We start from the raw sequence: 21,273 nt of genomic DNA on the forward strand, positions 1-21,273 counted from the left end.
CTTAAAATGAAAAGCCCCAAATCTCCTTTCAATACCACTGAACTAAATGAATCCTTCATGCCTAACATTCTCTTAAAATATCTTAGTTGAACTACTTCTAACTGAGCGGCTCTAGCGAAACCCCAAACCTCCGACCCCCAATGTAGACTAGTAACTACTTTTGTCTGGAACACCCTTTTCTGAATCCTCATGTCAGCTAGCTGACCTAAATTACATCTCAACAGCATATTTGTTAACCTTTTACCCCTTAAGTTACAATCTTCCACATGCCTAGACATTCCCTTTAGTGCACTAAACTAAACACCCAGATAAACAAACTCATCTTTAACCTCCAGCCTCACTCTTCCAAAATTAAAAACAACCTCAGAATCAACCTCTCCTTTGCTCCTAAATACTAGTACTACTGACTTTTTAGCATTTAACTCCAAATCCTTCTTTTCTAAGTAATCTTTTATTAAATCTAATTGCTTCTGAAGATTCTCCCTACTATCTGCCACTACTATATCATCCGCAAATAACATACATGATAGCCTGAACCAATCCAAAGATACAAATGGGGCTCCATTATTTTTCATAAAACTATCTAAATCATTAACAAACAGGGAGAAAAGCTTTGGGGATAAAGTACATCCTTGTTTCACACCCAAATGAGCCGTAACCAGTCTATAAAATTTCCCCATCACCTTTACAACAAACTTCACCCTTTGATACATAGCTGCTATTATCGCTACAAAACAAGACGGCAGGCCTATTTCTAACCGGCTTTCAATTAACAACCTCCTGTTTACCGAATCAAAGGTGCTTCTCAGGTCTAAAAAGGCTACGAATAGCCGACCATTTTTTCCCTCTAGCATATTTCCGTCTCAATATTTCCAAAGTAAAAATATGGTCAACAGTGCTGAACGTCGATCTGAATCCCGCTTGTACCGGACTCAGTATTTCCTCTTCATCTAACCAATCTCTTAGCCTAAATTCCAAAACCTTACAAAATAGTTTACTTACCACATTCCCCATAAGAACAGACCTAAAATTTTCATGTAACATTTTATTGCCTTTCTTAAAAAGAGGCACTGCTACCGAAATGTCCCACGAGCGAGGCCAATAAGCTTTCTCCACTACAAACGAGAAAATCAAGACCAGCATAGGCATTATAGTTGTCCTTCCCAACCTCAGGACCTTAGTAGATATACCATCTATTCCTGGACACGAGTCACCCTTCATCTTTTTCAACTGATCCCAAATTTCTTCTTCAGATACAGACCTAATTAAATCGTAATCATTCTGCCTTAAAGGGTAATTCACCCTCCCAAACTCACTGTCATTTGACCCATTCAAATCATTCGTCCTGACATGTTCAGACTCCCTCTTTTCAAAATAATCTGGCCACTTCTCAACTGGCGGGACATCTCCTCTTATTCCCAGGCCCTGGATTGAACATTTAACTACCGACCAAAACTCCCTAGGGTTTTTAACACTGTAAGCTCTCTTAATTTCGTCATTAATCTCCTTCTGCCTCTCTCTCTTTTTAAGTCTTTTAACCCTATTATAATTTGACCTTACTTTCCTATATTCAGATAGCCTGCAGAAATTTAATTCCTGATCCAATGGGTCCGTTGCTTTAAGTAGCCTAAAACTCCTAATTACCTCTTCCCTTTTCTGCCTACATTCCTCATCGAAAAAACCCTCATCTTTTTTGGCCGTCCGTCTTCTATCCTGCACTAAAGGCCTGATGCTCTCATAGATTCTATCTATAATTACCGAAACCGCTTGATCCCTTTCAGCTGGTTCTGAAAAATTCAAAATCGAGTGACAATCATTTTGAAATTCCTCACTTTCGAGTTTCTTTTTAACCAATTCTTCTTTCTCCTTGACTATCCAAACTGGTTTTCGTATTCTTACCTCACGCGTAGACCATTCTTTTACCCTTTCAGACCGTCGAATACACCCTCTCAGCTGAAGGCTCACTGGCAAATGATCAGAACCGACCAACTCTAGGACCCTGAGGTCCACCGCCTGGGGCCAGAGAGATAAACTACATAAAATATAATCAATTAAGCTCGGGCAAGACCCACTATAGCATGTAAAATCACCCTTACCAAAGTCTCCTCCCAATCTCCCGTTCATAATTAGTAAGCCTTCCTTTTTACAAAAATCTATTAAATTCCTTCCCCATCTATTGATTTTCCGAAACCTATCCCTACTTTTCCTAATAGGAAAAACAAATTCACAATCATTTTCCAAACAAACATTCTGCCCTGGTACATTTACAAGGGGTTCACCAACCTGCAGCTCAACCTCTTCACTAGTGTATGCATTGAAATCCCCTAAAAAACAAAATTACGGCAAGGGAACAATCTTTTATGCTTCTGCGTTTCATTTTCCATCAATTCCCATGTATCTTCACGACTGTAGGAACTACTACTCAGAGGTTAATATACAACACACACAACAAGGTGAACATTTTTAACTGACAATTACAACCATAATAGATTTTCCGACTCACTTTCTAGCCTACGACATAAATTAAATATTCCATTCCTTATAAGCGCGGAAACTCCTCCATAATATCTACCGTCAGCAGAGGCCTTTCTCCTACACTCAAAAACAACAAAATCTTCCCATGACAAAAAATCATCTAGAGAATTCCATGTCTCCACAAGACAAACAACATCACAACTCTCACAGCCTGCTGATGTACTCGACTCCAATAGATTTTCTAACTTCTCCCTACTATAACCTTGCAAATTCCAAAGTACAAAACTTATACATGAATCACTATGGTGATTAATACGTACTACCCTTTCACTAGAATTTCACTATGGCCCCCCATTTCCTATTCATCACCAACAGTTACTATAGTCCCTTGACTCGGCTGTTCTCTTGACACACTCTCACCATCTCTTGCCCTCGCCTCAAGACCACTGCCCTCAATTGGTGCTTCCTGGTTGAGCACTCCCATTAATCGTGACTTTCTTATAGGCTGATGTTGATCGTCACTTGGGCTTATTATCCTAGCATGGTCGCGTTTGGCCCGTGGTTCAGGCCTCCTGGGCATCTTCAAAGCAACCATATTTTTCGGTGCAATAAATGCCGCTGTGGTTCGAATTTCCGTGTTTGGATCGTCCAATTCATTTTCATCAGCTGAAAAATATCCTTGCAAGCTACCTGTAGATGCTGACCTGCTATGCGTTGAAATCTCATGGTCAAGGGACTGACGGCTCTGACCTTGAAACTTTCCCAGAGCTATCGGGATCATATCTCTAACACTTGGACCTCTTACTTCAATTATTTTCTCATCCTGAAAATCATACGTCAAGATTTTGTCCTGTAATATTAGCCTCGCCCCCCTTAATTTAGCAGGCATATTTTTTTACCTAGCCTCCGCTAGAAGTGGTTTTAGCTTATCTCGAGCCATACGCTCTCTTTCCGTGTAATCAGGGGAGATGTTCAATTTATGACGGGTAAATAGCCCAGAAGATCTTAACACAAAATCTCTTAGAGGCTTGCTAATAAATTTAATGACAACAGGGGGCACGCCATTCTTAGAACGAAGGCGGAAAATATCCTTTATGTCTCGCCTCTCTAGATCCAAATTCGGGACAATTTCATTTAAGCATGACAAAATATCTGACGCTAGACTGGGTCTTCGATGTTTTGGGTCAAAATTGTATATAATCAAATTCATGTTCTTCAATTCTTTTTCAAGAAAATCTATCTTGGACTGGGTTTTCCGCAAATCTTCATTAACAGTCGAGCAGCTTAATGCAAGACCAGCTATCTCCGATTTAATTGCTCTGCTGGTTTCCTCTACCTTGCAAGAAAATTCCGAAAAAATCGTCTTTAGGCCTTCAATTCCCTCAGCCAAAACCTCTATTTTATTTACCAAGGCTCTTAGACTTTGCGTCTCCTTTATCAGTTGTTCTATACCTTCGTCGCTCATCTTAGTGTATTAAATATTATGCCAAAAGCTTACCTTCGATATGCCTTTCTTATTTACCCTCGTACCGGCCTTTGAGCTTTTCTCAAAAATTGTGTCGTTAGTGGCCGACAAAAACCAGATAAATCCAACTATATTCAAAGGCAATCGTTGCGCAATGAAATAACTATCCAAAAAGTTGAAAACTGGCCGAACAATAAAACTAGTTTAGATCTATAAAGGTCAAGGACTGGATCGAGACTGATATATTTGAATATATAAAAATAAGTTGTTTGTGTGTTATGTCTGTTACACTATGTCTGTTACGCCAGAGATATGACGTCTGAAAAATAAAGAAGAAAAAGAAAACAAACTAAAATGTAAAAACTTGGAATTGCATAAATATTTCGAAATATTTTGACAATAGATTAAAGTAATTCAAAAACCTTAAAACAGATACTTAAAATTTTGAGGTTTATTATAAATTGTTGAGCTTTAGCAAGCTTAGCACGTAAAGAGGAATTTTTTTATATAGATCTTAAAATGATAGAAGAAACAGCTGAGGAAGCTGCTCAAATAGTTAATTCAAAGAGAAATTTTAGTATAAATCCTACAATGGCAGGAGAAACAGCCGAGGAATCTGCTCAAAGGGTTAATGCCAAAAGACTTGCGGCTAAAGAACGCAAAACCACGCAGTTAGATGAAAATCCACCTGGACAGCGAGAGTCAAAACGTATCAAAACTGAAAATGATAGCGATGATGATTGGGCTTGGGATTTTGACTTGGATAAGGTCATCAATGCCTAGATTTTAGTTAAAAAAACAAAGGTTCGGCGATATGTATTTAATAGTGACGCTGAAAAATAAAGAAGAAAAAGAAAAATGGTAAAAAACTAAAAAAAACTAAAAAGAAAAAACTAAAAAAAAGAAAAAACCTAAAAAGAAAAAACGTAAAAAAAATAAAAAAGGTAAAAAACGAAAAAGAAAAAAAACTAAAAAACGCTAAAAAACTAAAAAAAAGAAAAAACTAAAAAAAAAACTGGGAATTGCACAAATATTTCAATTTATTTTGACAATAGATAAAGTAATTCGAAAACCTTAAACCAGATACTCAAAAGTTGAGGTTTATTATAAATTGTTGGAGCTTTAGCATGCTTGGCACGTAAAGATTTTTCCAAGTGTCAATCTTAGAATGAACATTGACAAATTGAAGAAAACAAATCAATAAAAAGAAGAAACTAAAAAAAAAGAAAAACTAAAAAAGAAAAAAACTAAGAAAAGAAAAAACTAAAAGAGAAAAAAAAACTAAAAAAGAAACTGTATCTATATATATATATATAAATAAGTTGCATATATGCATGTGTGTTTGTTTGTGGGTTTGCATTTGACGTCATTATAAGTATATAAGGCTTTGTAAATGACGTCATTATAAGATGACACTACAGACCGGGACACCGGGACACAAATGACGACCGGGACACAGGGAATATAAATGACGACCGGGACACTCAAAGAGAAATTACAGACCGGGACACCAGGACACAAATGACGACCGGGACACCGGGACAGAGCGAATATAAATGACGACCGGGACACTCAAAGAGAAATTACAGACTAGGATACCGCAACACAAATGACGACCGGGACACAGGGAATATAAATGACGACCAGGACACAGGGACACAACTACAAAGGGGACGCCGGGGGCACAGGGGAATATATAAATGATGACGGGGACACAGGGAATGTTCGACTAGCAATCATCGTCAACAAAGCTCAAGGGCAATCGTTAGAAAAATGCTGTATAGATCTAAATACGGATTGTTTTCCCATGGACAAATATTATGTTGCATGTTCAAGAGTTGGTAAACCTGACAATCTATTTATATGGACAGACAATGGGACAGCAAAAAATGTTGTATATTCGCAAGTTTTACGTAATTAAAAATATATATATATATATATATATATATATATATATATATATATATATATATATATATATATAACAACTTACGCGCGCGGGGGGCTTGGGGGGCACGAAGCGCCCCCCACCAGCTAGGTGGTGGGGTGGCGCGAAGCGCCACCCCAACAGCTAGTTTTTATATCTATAGAAGATATAATCTGGCGTAACAGACATTGTGTAACAGACATAACACACAAACAACTCATTTTTATATATATAGAAGATAAGTTGTATGTGTGTTATGTCTGTCTGTCCGCATATGACGTCTGAATTATTTCTATCATGTACCAATTCAAAAACGAAAGTATTTCGATTAACGTTCGATTACCAATCACCATCAACAAAGCTCAAGGGCAATCATTAGAATCATGAGGTATAGATCTGAATACGGATTGTTTTTCCCAAGGACAATTATATGTTGCATGTTGAAGAGTCGGTAAACCTGACAATCTATTTATATGCACAGACAATGGGACGGCGAAGAATGTTGTATATTCGCAAGTTTTACGTAGTTAAAAACACACACACACACATATATATATATATATATATATATATATATATATATATATATATATATATATATATATATATATATATATATATATATATATATATATATATATATATACATATCTATATTCACAGGTGGGACACAGGGACACAACTACAATGGCGCGTAACGACTTACGCGCGCGGGGGGGCTTGGGGGGCGCGAAGCGCCCCCACCAACTAGGTGTTAGGATGGCGCAAAGCGCCACCCCAACAGGTAGTTTGAATATAAAGCCCATGCTACCTTTTTTTAAAGCCATTCCGAAGGCTTCTTAGCCTTCGATCAAGCCTTCTAATCCAGAACCAGAATTTCCATTTTATCGTCCTTGTTCGGCTGGTACACACCCAATGAAGTCCAAGAAAATAATCTTACCAATTTTCAACAAAACAGCTTGACAGGAAAAGACTATCAAAACAATTGTGTGGTGTCAACAAAACTCTTGATTGGATCAGACATATCATATGACAGAATTCAACACAGTGGACGTAGAGTTGAATTTCTTGCGGTTAGTGTTCGATCAAATCTGGCACGTTTGAAAAAATACATGGTTATTCTGAAACATGTGGGAATGATGGAAAAAATATTGAAAGTATTGTTTTCCATTGTTTGGCTGGTACACGCCCAACGAAGTCCAAAAAAATAATCTGAACCAATTTTCAACACAACGGCTTGAAAGCAAAAGACTTTCAAAACAATTAAGTGTAGTCAAAAAACTCCGAATTGGATCAGACAGATCAAATGACAGGATCAACACTGTGCACTTAGAGTTTAACTTCTGGTGATTAGTGTTCAGTCAAATCTGGCACATTTGAAAAAATACACGGTTATTCTGAAACATGTGGGAATGATAAAAAAAAATATTGAAAATATATTTTTCCCTTATTTCGCTGTTAGACACCCAACAAAGTCCAAAAAATAATCTTAACCAATTTTCAACACAACGGCTTGAAAGGAAAAGACTATCAAAACAATTAAGTGCAGTCAAAAAACTTCTGATTGGATCAGACAGATCACATGACAGGATTAATACAGTGCACATAGAGTTGAACTTCTGGCGAATAGTGTTCAGTCAAATCTGGCACGGTTGAAAAAAAATACAGGGTTATTCTGAAACATGTCGGGATGGTGGAAAAAATATTGAAAATGGAAAAATAAACTTTGGATTTGCTTTAAAACAGATAAAAGGTAATAAAGTAGTTTATTATCTGATTCAATAAGTAAAAACCTTAGCAACAAAAAAACTCAAATTTAAAAGTAAGGAGCCAAGTGAGTCAGTTGTAGACTTTTTTAATAAGAGAAATCAAAGCTCAATAATCAAAAATCAATTGATGACATGTCTCGCCTTCGGCACCTTTTCAAGGAAACTGCCTCAAGTTTTCAAGTTAAATTTCAGACACGCTATGAAAATGTATGACATCTATATCCTTTGGCTGGTTTCACTCAAGCAAGCCACATAATGTGCAGTCAATTCAGATGGTCGGTAAAGCTCCCTACAAACATATATTAGAAAATCATGGGCCTGCAGCAAGCCCGCTGATTCAGACGCATTCCATACGGCTGGTCAAACTGCAGAATGAATGATTGAATGAATCAATGAATAAACTTTATTATCCGTAAAAGTATAAAAAAAAACACGAAGTACGGAGTATTATAAATAAACAAAAACGATAAACAGCCAGAAAAAAAATTCAAACTAACAAAAGACAACATGGACTAATTAACTAGTATCAATATGGAAAAAAGGCTGCAGAGGGTCGTAAACGTGAATAAAGTAGATGGTCTTTTTACATAAATCATCACTGGAAGATCGAATCCAAGAAGGCATATCTATTAAACCAAATCGAGCAATTATATTTCTGTTTTGGTGCCATTTAGGAAGCCGGAGGAGGAATTTGCAATATCTGAAATAAGCCGCACGTAGAGTATGGGGATCTTTCTTACGAAACAGATGAGCCATGCTTGATAAAAACAAAAGCACACGGGCACAATAAGCGTTATCGATCATGCACAAACCGTTGCGGTTTGTGCATGATATTGGGATATTTTTCCGTAAGCGACGCGTAGGTTTTTCACGGCTTGATTCACTAGGGATGAAAAGGTAGTGGAAAGTCTTGAACCGAAACACAGGCCAAGCCAACTAACTAAATAAGAACATGGCAGAATTGCAGTCCCAGCAACGAATGGAGCGACCACATAAGGGCTGTTAAAATAAATAAACCCGCATTTAGACGCATTAACTGACGGTCCAATCTTAGATAGTTCATTGGTTAATATAGTAAAATTTGAAAGTGATCCACGGTGAGTCAGGACAACAAGAAGAACGTCGTCTGCATATGCAACAGAAGACAAACCAATATTACCGTAAGAAACAGAACTTTAAAGGGGACGCAGGAACGATGCAAGCACACATTGGAAAGTAATCCACGGTGAGTCCGGGCAACAAGAAGAACGTCGTCTGCATATGCAACAGAAGACAAACCAATATTACCGTAAGAAACAGAACTTTAAAGGGGACGCAGGAACGATGCAAGCACACATTTAAAGACAATATGGCAGAAGTTGCAACCTATCTATTTCTAGCAGCAGTTTTCACACCATAAAGTGGCAAAACCATGAGACTAAGTCGAAAATCTTCCGAGAAAAAAGGAATAAAATAAGAGCTAAGAGCTCATATGGCACTTGTGACAAGGTCGGAAGAGCCAAGAGCTCATATGGCATGAGCTCTAGCAAAATTATAAGAATAAATATTTTAATTTAGAAGAAAAATCAGAGGCTTAATGCTGGTCGGCATTTAAAATAAGAGCTCTGAGACACAAGGTCCTTTTAAATATCAATATTCATTAAGATCCGATCACCCACTCGCAAGTTAAAAATACCTCATTTTTCTAATTTTTCCTCTACCTTCAGCCCTCCCCAGATGGTTGAATCGGGGAAATCAACTTTATCAAGTCAATTTGTGCAGGTCCCTGACACGCCTACCAACTTTATTGTCTTAGCACGTCCAGAAGTACCGAACTCGCCAAAGCACTGGACCCCCCTAACTACCCCAAAGAGAGTGGATCCAGTCCGGTTTCGTCAATCACATATCTACGACATTTGCTTATTCTACCCAACCCGATCTCTCCACTCTAAGCATTTTCCAAGATTTCCAGATTCCCCATCCATCTCTCCCCCAATGTCACCAGAACTGGTCGGTGTTTAAAATAAGAGATCTGAGACATGAGTTCCTTCTTGATATCAAATTCAAAAATACCTCACGAACGGTCATCTGCTCTTAAGTTAAAAATACCTCAATTTTTATAATTTTTCCGAATTAACAGCCCCTCCAACTCCCCCAAAGAGAGCGAATCAATTTCGGTTATTTCAATCACGTATCTAGGACTTCTGCTTATTCTTCCCACCAAGTTTCATCCTGATCACTCCACTCTAAGCGTTTTCCAAGATTTCCAGCCCCCCCCCCCAATACCCCCCCAATAACACTGGATTCGGTCGGGATTTAAGACATGAGATTTGAGTTACGACGTCCTTCTAATATAAAATTTCATTCGATGAAATTCAAGATCCGATCACTCCTTCGTAAGTTAAAAATACCTAATTTTTTCTAATTTTTCAGAATTAACCCTCCCCCAAACTCCCCAAAAGACAGTGAATTCGTTCTGTTTATGTCAATCATGTATCTAGGACTTGGGCTTATTTTTCTCACTAAGTTTCATCGCAATCCCTCCACTCTAAGCATTTTCCAAGATTTTAAGTTTCCTCCTCCAATTTCACCTGATCCGGTCGGAATTTAAAGTAAGAGCTCTGAGACATGATATCCTTCTAAATCTCAAATTTAATTAAGATCCGATCTAATTTTTCCAAATTAACCGTCCTCCCACTAATTTACGATCACTGTATGTCACTTGGTAAATACTAAGTGACATACAAAATAACTTTTCTCTGGGGACGGAATATTTGGTTGAAGGTTGGCTTCAGTATGACTTATTTTGGAAAAGGGTTATTTCCAGGCTTTGGGCAAGCCATGGTGGAAGTAGTTATAGGCCCTACTAAACTGAAGGAAAATTCAACTTTCTTAAAACTTGAAACCCCCTCCCTCTCGCCCTATTTTCGATAGGGCTTGTGATATCAGACCTCGATATGAGCCGTGATCCTAGTCATCTTTGGTCTAGCTTTTATTTGGATCCGTTGCTCCATTCACAAGTAATACTAAATTAAACCAAAAGCTTGACTTTTTTCAGCGCTTAAAACCCACTCTCCTTCGTTCTATTTGAGCTAGGGTTTTCATCTCAAAACTTGATGCCTGTCACGGTCTTAGGCACCTTCGGTTCAATATTCACTGAGATCCATCAATCTCTCGCAAGCTACACTGAATTAAATGAAAAACTCAACTTTTAATTAAGCATGGTTCTCCATTCCAGAACTCAATTCATATCATACTCTTAGGCATCTTTATTCATTTTTCATCGAAATTCATCTCCATATGCAAGTTACAGTGAATTAAATGAACAACTCGAATTTGTTTAACACTTAAAGCCCCATCGCCCTAATTAAGCTCAATTTTAATCCAAATAGTTCAATTTCAATACAAATCTGACTTTCGGTTCTCCCGCTATACTCGGTTGCACAGACGGACGGACAGACAGACAGATCTCAAAAACCTATCTTGATGGATATTTTCCACTGTCCAAATAGGTGACGATACCTGCATGATGATATGCCATTGTTTTCCTTTTTTGGATTCAATCAGCCAACATGGCTACCTAAGACGTTGCAAAATCCGTCCGTTCGTCTGTCTGTCTGTCCGTCCGTCTGTGTAATCACGTATAGGGGGAGAAATGTTGGTTCTATTTGGATGAAAATTTTGATGGCTGGATTTGGTGCCAAGGATCATGAGACACATCAAGTTGAAAGATGAAGACCCTAACTCAAATAAAACAGGGGGGAGAGGGCTTTACCTGCTAAAAACAGTTTTTCGTTTCATTCAGAGTAACTTGCGACTGGAGTGATGGATCTGAATTAAAATTGAACCAAAGAGGCCTAAGACCATGACACATATCGACTTTTGAGATAAAGACCCTAGCTCAAATTTAACAATAGGGAGTGGGTTTTAATTCCTGAAAAATTTAAGTTTTCTGTTTAATTTAATATAACTTGCAATTGGAGTAACGGATCCGAATCTAAACTTGACCAAAGATGCCTAAGATCAGGGCTCATATCAAGTTCTGGTATCACAAATCCTATCTCAAATAGGGCGAGGGGGAGGCGGTTTCAAGTCAGAAATTTCATGTCAGAAATATAAGCCCAAATGGACTACAGTATGCAACATTTAGCACAAAACAAGGGATTTTAGCTCACTGTCGACCAGTGAACTGTGAAATAATCTCAATTTTCTTTGTTATGTATCTTTTAAACAAAAATTAAACCAAGTGTTAATAATACTATAATTTTTTTTTTGTCAAAAACAAATACCTTATTTCATATCCAAAAATAGGGCATGGAGCTATATCTGAGTTTACTCTAAATCTAAAGGGTGATGTTTTCTTGTACATTGCCAAAGCACAGACACACAAAAGCTATATCTGAGTTTGCTCTAAATTTAAGGGTGATGTTTTCTTGTACATTGCCAAAGTACACACACACAAAATTTTCGTGTCAAAGGTAAAGTATTTGAAAAACAAGCACATTAAAAGTATCTTAAGTAATAAGTAATTCGTAATCTTACTTAAATATCAAGTAATAAGTACACCCTAGAGTTTTTACTTAAGTACAAGTACAAGTAATGGAACATTTTACTTAAGTAGTACTTCAAGTAAAAGTACTTCAAGTAAGTGACAGCACTGATTAATAGTGGAGGGAAGATACGGGAAAAATGATCAAACCTCGGGGAAATTGCAGAAGAATTTTTTTTTACCCAAATGCTTAGGAAAATTCAGCTGAAAAGCCAAAAAAAAATCCACAAAAATCTTCCTTGCACAAGTATCTCAAATTCGCCCTTGGAGGGGGAAATGATGGGGGAAGTCGATTTTTGTCCTTATAAATATTTGGGGTTTAAATAGTCGTTTCTAATCAAATCAAGCATGCTGACTCCATATCTGTATTCAGGTTTCCTTTTTTCCGTACCCTTATGCCCATTTTCACCCCGAAAGGACTAGAAGCGAGTGAGAGGCTAAAACTCGAAATTAAGAGGTTGTTGTATTTTTTGATGGTTTCTATGAAGTGAATGGTGGCAAATTCGAAAATAAAGTTAAAAGCTTAATTTTACGTAGTGAATTACGTCATGATACGCAAACAATTGCGAAAATTGACCTATATGAAATGATTATTTTAATCATTATCGGTCGATTCACCATTTTCAATCAACCTAAGAATGGGGCCTTAGAATATGAGTGTCAAATAGTTTAATTTAAAACCGGTATTCTAGAATCCCCCCCTCCAGTTTGTGGTTTCCATTCTCCAGTACTATTAGCTGATCTAATCACTGGAGCCATATAACATAGTTTTGCCTCCACCAAAGAAACGGAAGGGAAGACCGTGCAATAGTGCAAGGAAATCAATTCTCGAAAAAGTGCTTCAGTTTTATGCCAACAGTGAAGAGCCTGTACCTCTGACTATCATTTTAACAAAGATGGTTCATATTCTCTCTGAAACTGACTGTGATAGTTCGGCCTACAGCTTTCGTCTGGCCAAGGATTTGCTAGTCAGTGAGTACGGTGAACGAGCAGTTATTTCCGGTTCAAACGGGAAACAGACACTCGTAAAATAAAGAGGCACGATTGACAGAATATTAGAGAATTTCTCCAAGAGGAGAAAGCAGATAGTGAAAACGGAGAAAGGGATCAGCTCATTTAAGTTGTTGGAAGAATAATTAGAAGTGAGATCGAATTCATTACGACAAGAAACGATTCCTACGAATTTCTTAATGAATTATCGTTAGTAGAGATGTGTTTGAACTTTGAGTGCCTATCTCTGTGTCTACTGCTTTCATCATTAGGGGTCGAATTGCCTCTTTTAGTATCTTCTATCGGGCAGGCTATAATGAAAGCTTGCATACCACGTGGCTTAATGTCTCCTCACTTGCATCACTATTTTTCATCCCGATTTTCAATTGACACTGCATAATTTTGGCTTCTGCTCTTTGTACTCAGAATTAAACGATTTGAAAGATGGGCAGCAGCAAATCAAACGTTGTTGGAAGAGTCCAAAGGGCAAACACATTTTCATCAGTATGTAGGAGACAACGTCGATCTTGATATTGCTACTATCGACAACCTGAACACCTTTCATCGAATGAGACCATTGGAGTGTCTACACCTGAGTAGCCGTTAACGGAGCTGTCGGTACCGAGAAAATAAGTAATCAAAGATAAGTTTCAGAGTTACCTTGCACGGCTGACTAATGAAAATTACGCAGAAGCGATATATTCAAGGAAAGCTAGAGATCTGGTGGACGTAGAAAAGATAGTTCCATACATTGAGTTCCTAGAACCCTTCAGACAGGATTCACAGCTGTTGAACGTGGTTGCTGGTGTCCGCGCCTCACCGTCTTTAAATGTACACGATGCCAAATCTGTGAGAGAAAAGATTTTGAAGAACATGGAAGTCGAAGAAATTGATAAATATGTTTTTACTAGAACGGAGAAAGCCGAAAATATGGCTGAGAATCCTCTGTGGTGATAGATAGAAAGAGAGAATTTGTCGAACCAGCTCTAATCTGCCAAAGTCTAGCCACAGTTACTAGCACCAGTGGTTCTGATTTGAACGAGGTTCTGTCGTTTGAGCTCTGCACTTTTCTACCATCGCTCTTTAGTTCGTGACTGAAAGTGATAAGGACAGCCGACAAAGCATCTCTAATGAATACCCTGATGAAAATTAAGGAGATCGATGGCCCAGTACATTGCCAACTTCCCAGAGAGTTTTGGACGTTGGCTGGCTAGTCAAAAAAATGCCATGCAGTGCCAGATTCATATACACTTAGGTGACAGAATCTTATGTAAATTTTGTCAAAAGTAATTTCGACCTGGCCGTAATAGTTTTTGACTCTTACACTGATACATCAATGACGAACAATTGCAAACGATTCAATTCCCTTCTAAAATTGAATTCTCTATAATAATCCAACGATCAAATTTTCTCCTAACATGAACATCGTGAAAAGAAAGTATGAATATTTTAAAAGTCCCAAAATAGACAACGCTTCATCGACCTACTAACTGAAAGGTTGGTGAACTTAAAATGTCAAGTCCTATATGCTCAGGATGATACCGATGTCTTCGTTGTACAAACTGCAGTCAGGTGTGCTGAAACTTTGTCAACCACTTTGATTGGGAATGATACTGACCTGCTAGTCCTTCTCCTGTACCATGCCAAGCTTGATGCAAGTGGTATCTTTATGCAAACAGACACGCATGAAAATAACCAACGAATATATCACTTAAAAAGGAACAAAAACGAACTAGTAACCGAAACAGCACAAAACCTACTCATTTGCTACGCTATGATTGGCTGCAATACAACATCTGCACTTCACGGTGTAGAGAATCCAGCAGTGGTTTCCTTGTCATTTAAAGATGTATTTTTAAGAATACATATAAGATCTCTATGACACAAAGATCCAGCCACCAGGTGATCACCGAAGCCGAGGAAAATGCTTTCTTCCGCATGTGCAAAGGGAAAAGTAATGAAAAGATCCTGAAGGATCCCCGGGTGGGGTTATTTGCTACGCAAGCTGCGAGTTCAAATGCTTTCGTTCAGGCAGAGCGGCTTCTGTTATTTGCAAATAATGAAGTGACAAGATACGTCCAATTCGCTAAAGCCCAAAGAGCGTGGTTGGCGCCTCTTATTGTCTTGGAATATATGCCTTCAGATTATGACAGATACTTTACCAGCAACAGAAACTCTGATGAAGATGATGTGGTGCATCAGTGAGAAGGAGTCTCTTAGATGCAGCTGCCACAATTGGAAACGGAAAGCTCCCAGTAGACTCAATTTCAGGACGTATACAACTGCCTGCTGAATTCTGTAATTTAGTGACGTCCAAAAATGAATTGGTTGAAAAGGTATTTCCGAATATTCTAACCAATTATAAAAATCAAATGCAAAGCGGCCCCACCAACTAGGGGTTGGTGCGGCGCGAATATAAATATATATATATATATATATATACATATATATATATATATATATATATATATATATATATATATATATATATATATATATATATATATATATATATATATATATATATATATATATATATATATATATATATATATATATATATATATATATAAATAAGTTGTCTGTGTGTGTGTGTGTCTGTCAAGTGACGTCATGTTTGTGTGTTGACTGACGTCATGTTTTCGACTGACGAAATTACAGACCGGGACATCGGGACACAAATGACGACCGGGACACCGGCACATAGGGAATATAAATGACGACCGGGTCACTCAAAGAGAAAGCGACCGGAACACAAGGAATGTTCGATTAGCAATCACCATCAACAAAGCACCGGGACACAAATGACGACCGAAACACAGGGAGTATAAATGACGACCAGGACATAAGTAAAAAAAAACTAAAAAACTAAAAAAAGGTAAAAACTACAAAAAACTAAAAAGAAAAAAACAACTAAAAACTAATAAAAAAACTAAAAAAGCTAAAAAACTAAAAAAACTAAAAAAGAGAAAAAAATGAAAAGGAAAAATAATGAAAAATAAAGGATAAAAACAAAACTAAAAAAAAATGAAAATAAAAAAAACTAAAAAGAAAAAAGGGGAAAATACAAAAATTTATTTCATCATATACCATTTCAAAAACGAATGTATATACAGACCGGGACACCGGGATACAAATGACGACCGGGACACAGGGAATATAAATGACGACCGGGACACAGGGACACAACTACAACGGGGACGCCGGGGGGCACAGGGGGATATATAAATGACGACGGGGACACAGGGAATGTTCGATTAGCAATCACCATCAACGAAGCTCAAGGGCAATCATTAGAATCATGAGGTATAACTAAAAAAACTAAAAAAAGGTAAAAAACTAAAAACTAAAAAGAAGACCAATTCAAAAAAAATGTATATACAGACCGGGACACCGTTACACAAATGACGACCGGGACACCGGGACACAAGGAATATAAATGACGCCCGAGACACTCAAAGAGAAATCACAGACTGGGACACGAGGACACAAATGACGACCGGGACACAGGGAATATAAATGAAGACCGGGAAACAGGGACACAACTACAACGGGGACACCGGGGGGCACAGGGGGATATATAAATGACGACGGCGACACAGGGAATGGTAGATTAGCAATTCACATCAACAAAGCTCAAGGGCAAACATTAAAATCATGAGGTATAGATCTGAATACGGATTGTAGCGACCGGGACACAAGGAATGTTCGATTAGCAATCACCATCAACAAAGTACCAAGACACAAATGACGACCGGGACACAGGGAGTATAAATGACGACCAGGACATAAGTAAAAAAGAACTAAATAAACTAAAAAAAGGCAAAAACCACAAAAAAACTAAAAAGAAAAAAAAACTAAAAACTAATAAAAAAACTAAAAAAGCTAAAAAACTAAAAAAACTAAAAAATATAAATGACGACCGGGACACAGGGACACAACTACAACGGTGACGCCGGGGGGCACAGGGGGATATATAAATGACGACCGGGACACCGGGACACAAGGAATATAAATGACGCCCGGGACACTCAAAGAGAAATCACAGACTGGGACACCGGGACACAGGGAATATAAATGACGACCGGGACACAGGGACACAACTACAACGGGGACGCCGGGGGGCACAGGGGGATATATAAATGACGACGGCGACACATGGAATGGTCGATTAGCAATCACCATCAACAAAGTTCAAGGGCTATCATTAGAATCATGAGGTATAGATCTGAATACGGATTGTTTTCCCATGGACAATTATATGTTGCATGTTCAAGAGCCGGTAAACCTGAAAATCTATTTATATGCACAGACAATAGGACAGCAAAGAATATTGTATATTCGCAAGTTTTACGTAGTTAAAAACATACATATATATCTATCTATATTCACAGGTGGGACATAGGGACACAACTACAATGGCGCGTAACTAATATGGCGCGTAACGACTTACGCGCGCGGGGGGGGGGGGGGGCTTGGGGGGGGGGGGCGCGAAAGCGCCGCCCTAACAGCTAGTAAATATATATATATATATTTATATATATATATATATATATATATATATATATATAGCTAGTAGGCTATAAACAAAAGTACAATCGTTCCTTTTTTAGCTTTTTTCTATTTGAATCGATTTAATTCTTTGTTCTTTGAGGCTATCTAACATCTTATTATGCAAAGGTTAATAAGAGAACTGTTAGGACTCTCGTGAGAGCACTTCAAGCTTACGGCAAACACTTGTTTTTTTGTCTTGTGAACATTCTTTGTTTTTATTGCTATACACTCTTTCGTTGTAGAAAAAAGTAAAAATTAATTAATAGAGAAACTAGTAAAGATAAAATTGAAAGGTTAAGGAGTTTTTTTTTGTTCTGAATAGATGTCTATGGACACAAAACGTATAATTTACAGTAATCGTTTTCTGTTTGATTTAAGTTGTTAGGTCACTGTTTACTTCCCCTTAAAATGATTGCAAAGCTTAATCTCAATATTTACTCCACCGTATAGACACCAGAGAACAAATCTAGTAGATAAACAAAAACCAGAGTCTAGGGAATTCCAATTTATAGGTGTGATATTTATTGTAAACACTAAGCTTAAGTTCCCTGAGACACAGCGAGATAGTTGCAGCAATAGTTGTAACCGAGTACAGAGAAAGCCCATAGTAGCCAAAATCATAAAGACATACTAAAAACAAACTATATAACAAGAAAGTTTGCCGTTACTGCTAATTCAGGAGTGATAGATATTATTTAAATTTATAGTAAAAGTCAATTTTTCAAAAAAAATTTTTGGAAACTTACAGAAAGAGCTGGAAACACTGGTATGCATTCTTTTTTTCTGTTTTATTTGTCAAGTACAGGTAGCACACTAGAATACTGTAGAAAGTTGTTTAAGGATATTTGAAATCTAATAATCACATTTACACACTTTCATAATTTTTGCATGACTTGACTTGACTTTATACTGTCTGTCTATACTATCTGTCTTTGACTTTGACTGTCTCCTTAAACAACAGAGAGAGAAAAAAGAAGATGGAAGTACACCTGAATAACTCACACGGAGTACATGAAGAGAGAGAGAGAGAGAGAGAGAGAGAGAGAGAGAGAGGAGAGAGAGAGAGAGAGAGAGAGAGAGAGAGAGAGAGAGAGAGAGAGAGAGAGAGAGAGAGAGAGAGAGAAGAAGCGGAAAAAATCGACTCATGGGGACACGGATGGGACTTATAAATTAATTTATAAATAAATCACTTTACATTCAGTCCCCACTACTATAGGCAGAAAGAACTATCTCTTTCAATTTCTTTTTATATGTATAGAGTGATGGTGACTGACTTAATAAATCAAGCAGTTTATGTTTATTGGCAATTTCAGGAAGTTGATATCTTAAACTTAGTCTTGATCTCTCATTTTTTTAATGAAAGGGAAAAGAAACTCATTCCTTGCTCTTGATAAATGGCTATGTTTATTTTCAACCAAGAGTTCCATTTTATTGAATAAATTATCCCTACATTGGATTTCTAAAAACCATATGCCTATATTAAGGTGAAAAATTTGTTGTAAAGGAAGAATATCAAGAAATAAAAATGATGTTTTAGTTTCAGATAATTCTTTTGTCTTCTTAGGGTGTGTTAAAAAAAAGGTCCAGGATTATTATTGCCTTGTTTTGGACAATTTGGAGTCTTCGTAAATCTGAATGGAATGTCAACATCCGAACGGTCGGACAATATTGAAAATATTACATTTAATTTAATTTACATTAAAAGCAACAGTTTCGAGGGCCATTCGTAGATCCTCTTCGTTGCAAGCCTTCAATCTAATTGCTGTGTCGTCTGCAAACAATATTGGTAATTCATCGTCCGAAAGCATGCATTTTGGAAGGTCATTTAACTCTTTCTCTTAACTCTATTTTTAAAACAATAAGAAAATTCACAATAAAGAGCGGGGCGTTGAGGAGGAAAAGCCCCTTTCATATACGGAGTAATTTCTGTTCGTTTTAAGTTTTACTGTTGCTCCTTACTGTCCTTTGAAAAAACTTGTTTTTTTTTGTTTGATTTATGGACGTTTTTGAATTAATGCATGTTTTGATCTGGGCTCTCTGCACATAAATAATTAAAACGAAATTTGCATGTTAATTAATTGCAATTAATCGGAATATTTTAAGAAAAAGGAGCGAGGGAGGAGGCCTAGTTTCCCTCCAATTTTTTGCAAACGTTTTCATTGGTAAAAATATACGTAACTTACGAATTAATTTACGTAACGAACTTCTATATTCGTATGTTTTTATTGCGTATATAAAGGGGTTCAACCCTCGTCGATACCTCGCTCTTTACCCTAAAGCTCAAATGTTGTCCCAATTCCTTAAGAATGATCTCTGAATCACAAAGGCCATAGAATAAATAGTTTAAATTACAAAAAATACTTTAGCGTAAAGAGTGAGGTATAACGAGGAGGTAATCCCCTCATATGCCTAATAATTTTTGTTCATTTTAAGTTTTAATGCTGCTCCTTATTTTCAGTAGAAAAGACTTTTCATATTTATTTTTTCATTGTTTTTTCAAATAATGCTAGAGAATCCTGCACCCCCTTCATTGAAATTTTCTTCCCCCATGACAAGTTTCTCCGTGGAAATGTCCTCCCACATAACCCCTCCCCTCAAATCTCCCCCCTAAACAAAAAAATCCCCCTGAAAAAGTCTGTACACTTCCCAGTAACCATTACTATTAACACAGGTCAAAGTTTGTAACTTACAGCCCCTCCCACGGGGACTGCGGGGGAGTAAGTCGTCCCTAAAGACATAGTTACTAGGTTTTTAGACTATGGTGAATAAAATGGCTATCTCAGAATTTTAATCCGGTGACTTTTGGGAAAAAATGAGCGTAGCAGGGGGCCTAGGTGCTCTCCAATTTTTTCGTCCCTTAAAAAGGGCGCTAGAACTTTTAATTTCCGTTAGAATGAGCCCTCTCATGACATTCTAGGACCACTCAGTCGATACGATCACCCCTGGGAAAAAAAACAAAAAAAAAAAAAAAAAAAAAAAAAACAAAGAACAAAAAAACAAACAAAAAAACAAATAAACACGCATCCGTGATCTGTCTTCTGGCAAAAAATGCGAAATTCCACATTTTTGTAGATAGGAGCTTGAAACTTCTACAATAGGGTTCTCTGATACGCTGAATCTGAGGATGTGATTTTCGTTAAGATTGTATGACTTTTAGGGGGTGATTTCCCCTATTTTCTAAAATGGGCGAATTTTCTCAGGCTCGTAACTTTTGATGAGTATAACTGATCATGATGAAACTTATATATTTCAAATCAGCATTAAAATGCGATTCTTTTGATGTAAATATTGGTATCAAAATTCCATGTTTTAGAGTTTCGGCTACTATTGAGCCGGGTCGCTCCTTACTACAGTTCGTTACCACGAACTGTTTGATTCACTTTTAAAGTTCCATATAATAACATTACTTCTTCTATTCATGTTTCTTAACACAAGGACTCTATATTATAATTTACCCAAACCAGGCTCCTTTTCAATTTGGTTTCGTAATGCCGATAATTCCTGCTTGATACTAGATAAGTCATTTTCTTGGGCCGTTCCTGCTAATTCCAGATCTTCCACACAA

General features: G+C 37.3%; 2 protein-coding genes across 2 annotated transcripts in view; both read right to left on the reverse strand.

The window, feature by feature from the left end:
* Nucleotides 1–21,273, reverse strand: part of LOC136034175 (interaptin-like) — a 442,249-nt gene that overhangs the window by 79,122 nt on the left and 341,854 nt on the right. The window lies entirely within an intron of this gene.
* Nucleotides 793–2,124, reverse strand: LOC136034176 (uncharacterized). Its single transcript, XM_065715357.1, has one exon. The coding sequence runs from the start codon at nucleotides 2,122–2,124 to the stop codon at nucleotides 793–795; it is 1,332 nt and encodes a 443-aa protein (XP_065571429.1).

The sequence above is a fragment of the Artemia franciscana genome, chromosome 12 (genome assembly GCF_032884065.1).
Source record: "Artemia franciscana chromosome 12, ASM3288406v1, whole genome shotgun sequence".
In the NCBI taxonomy this organism is placed as follows: Eukaryota; Metazoa; Arthropoda; class Branchiopoda; order Anostraca; family Artemiidae; genus Artemia; species Artemia franciscana.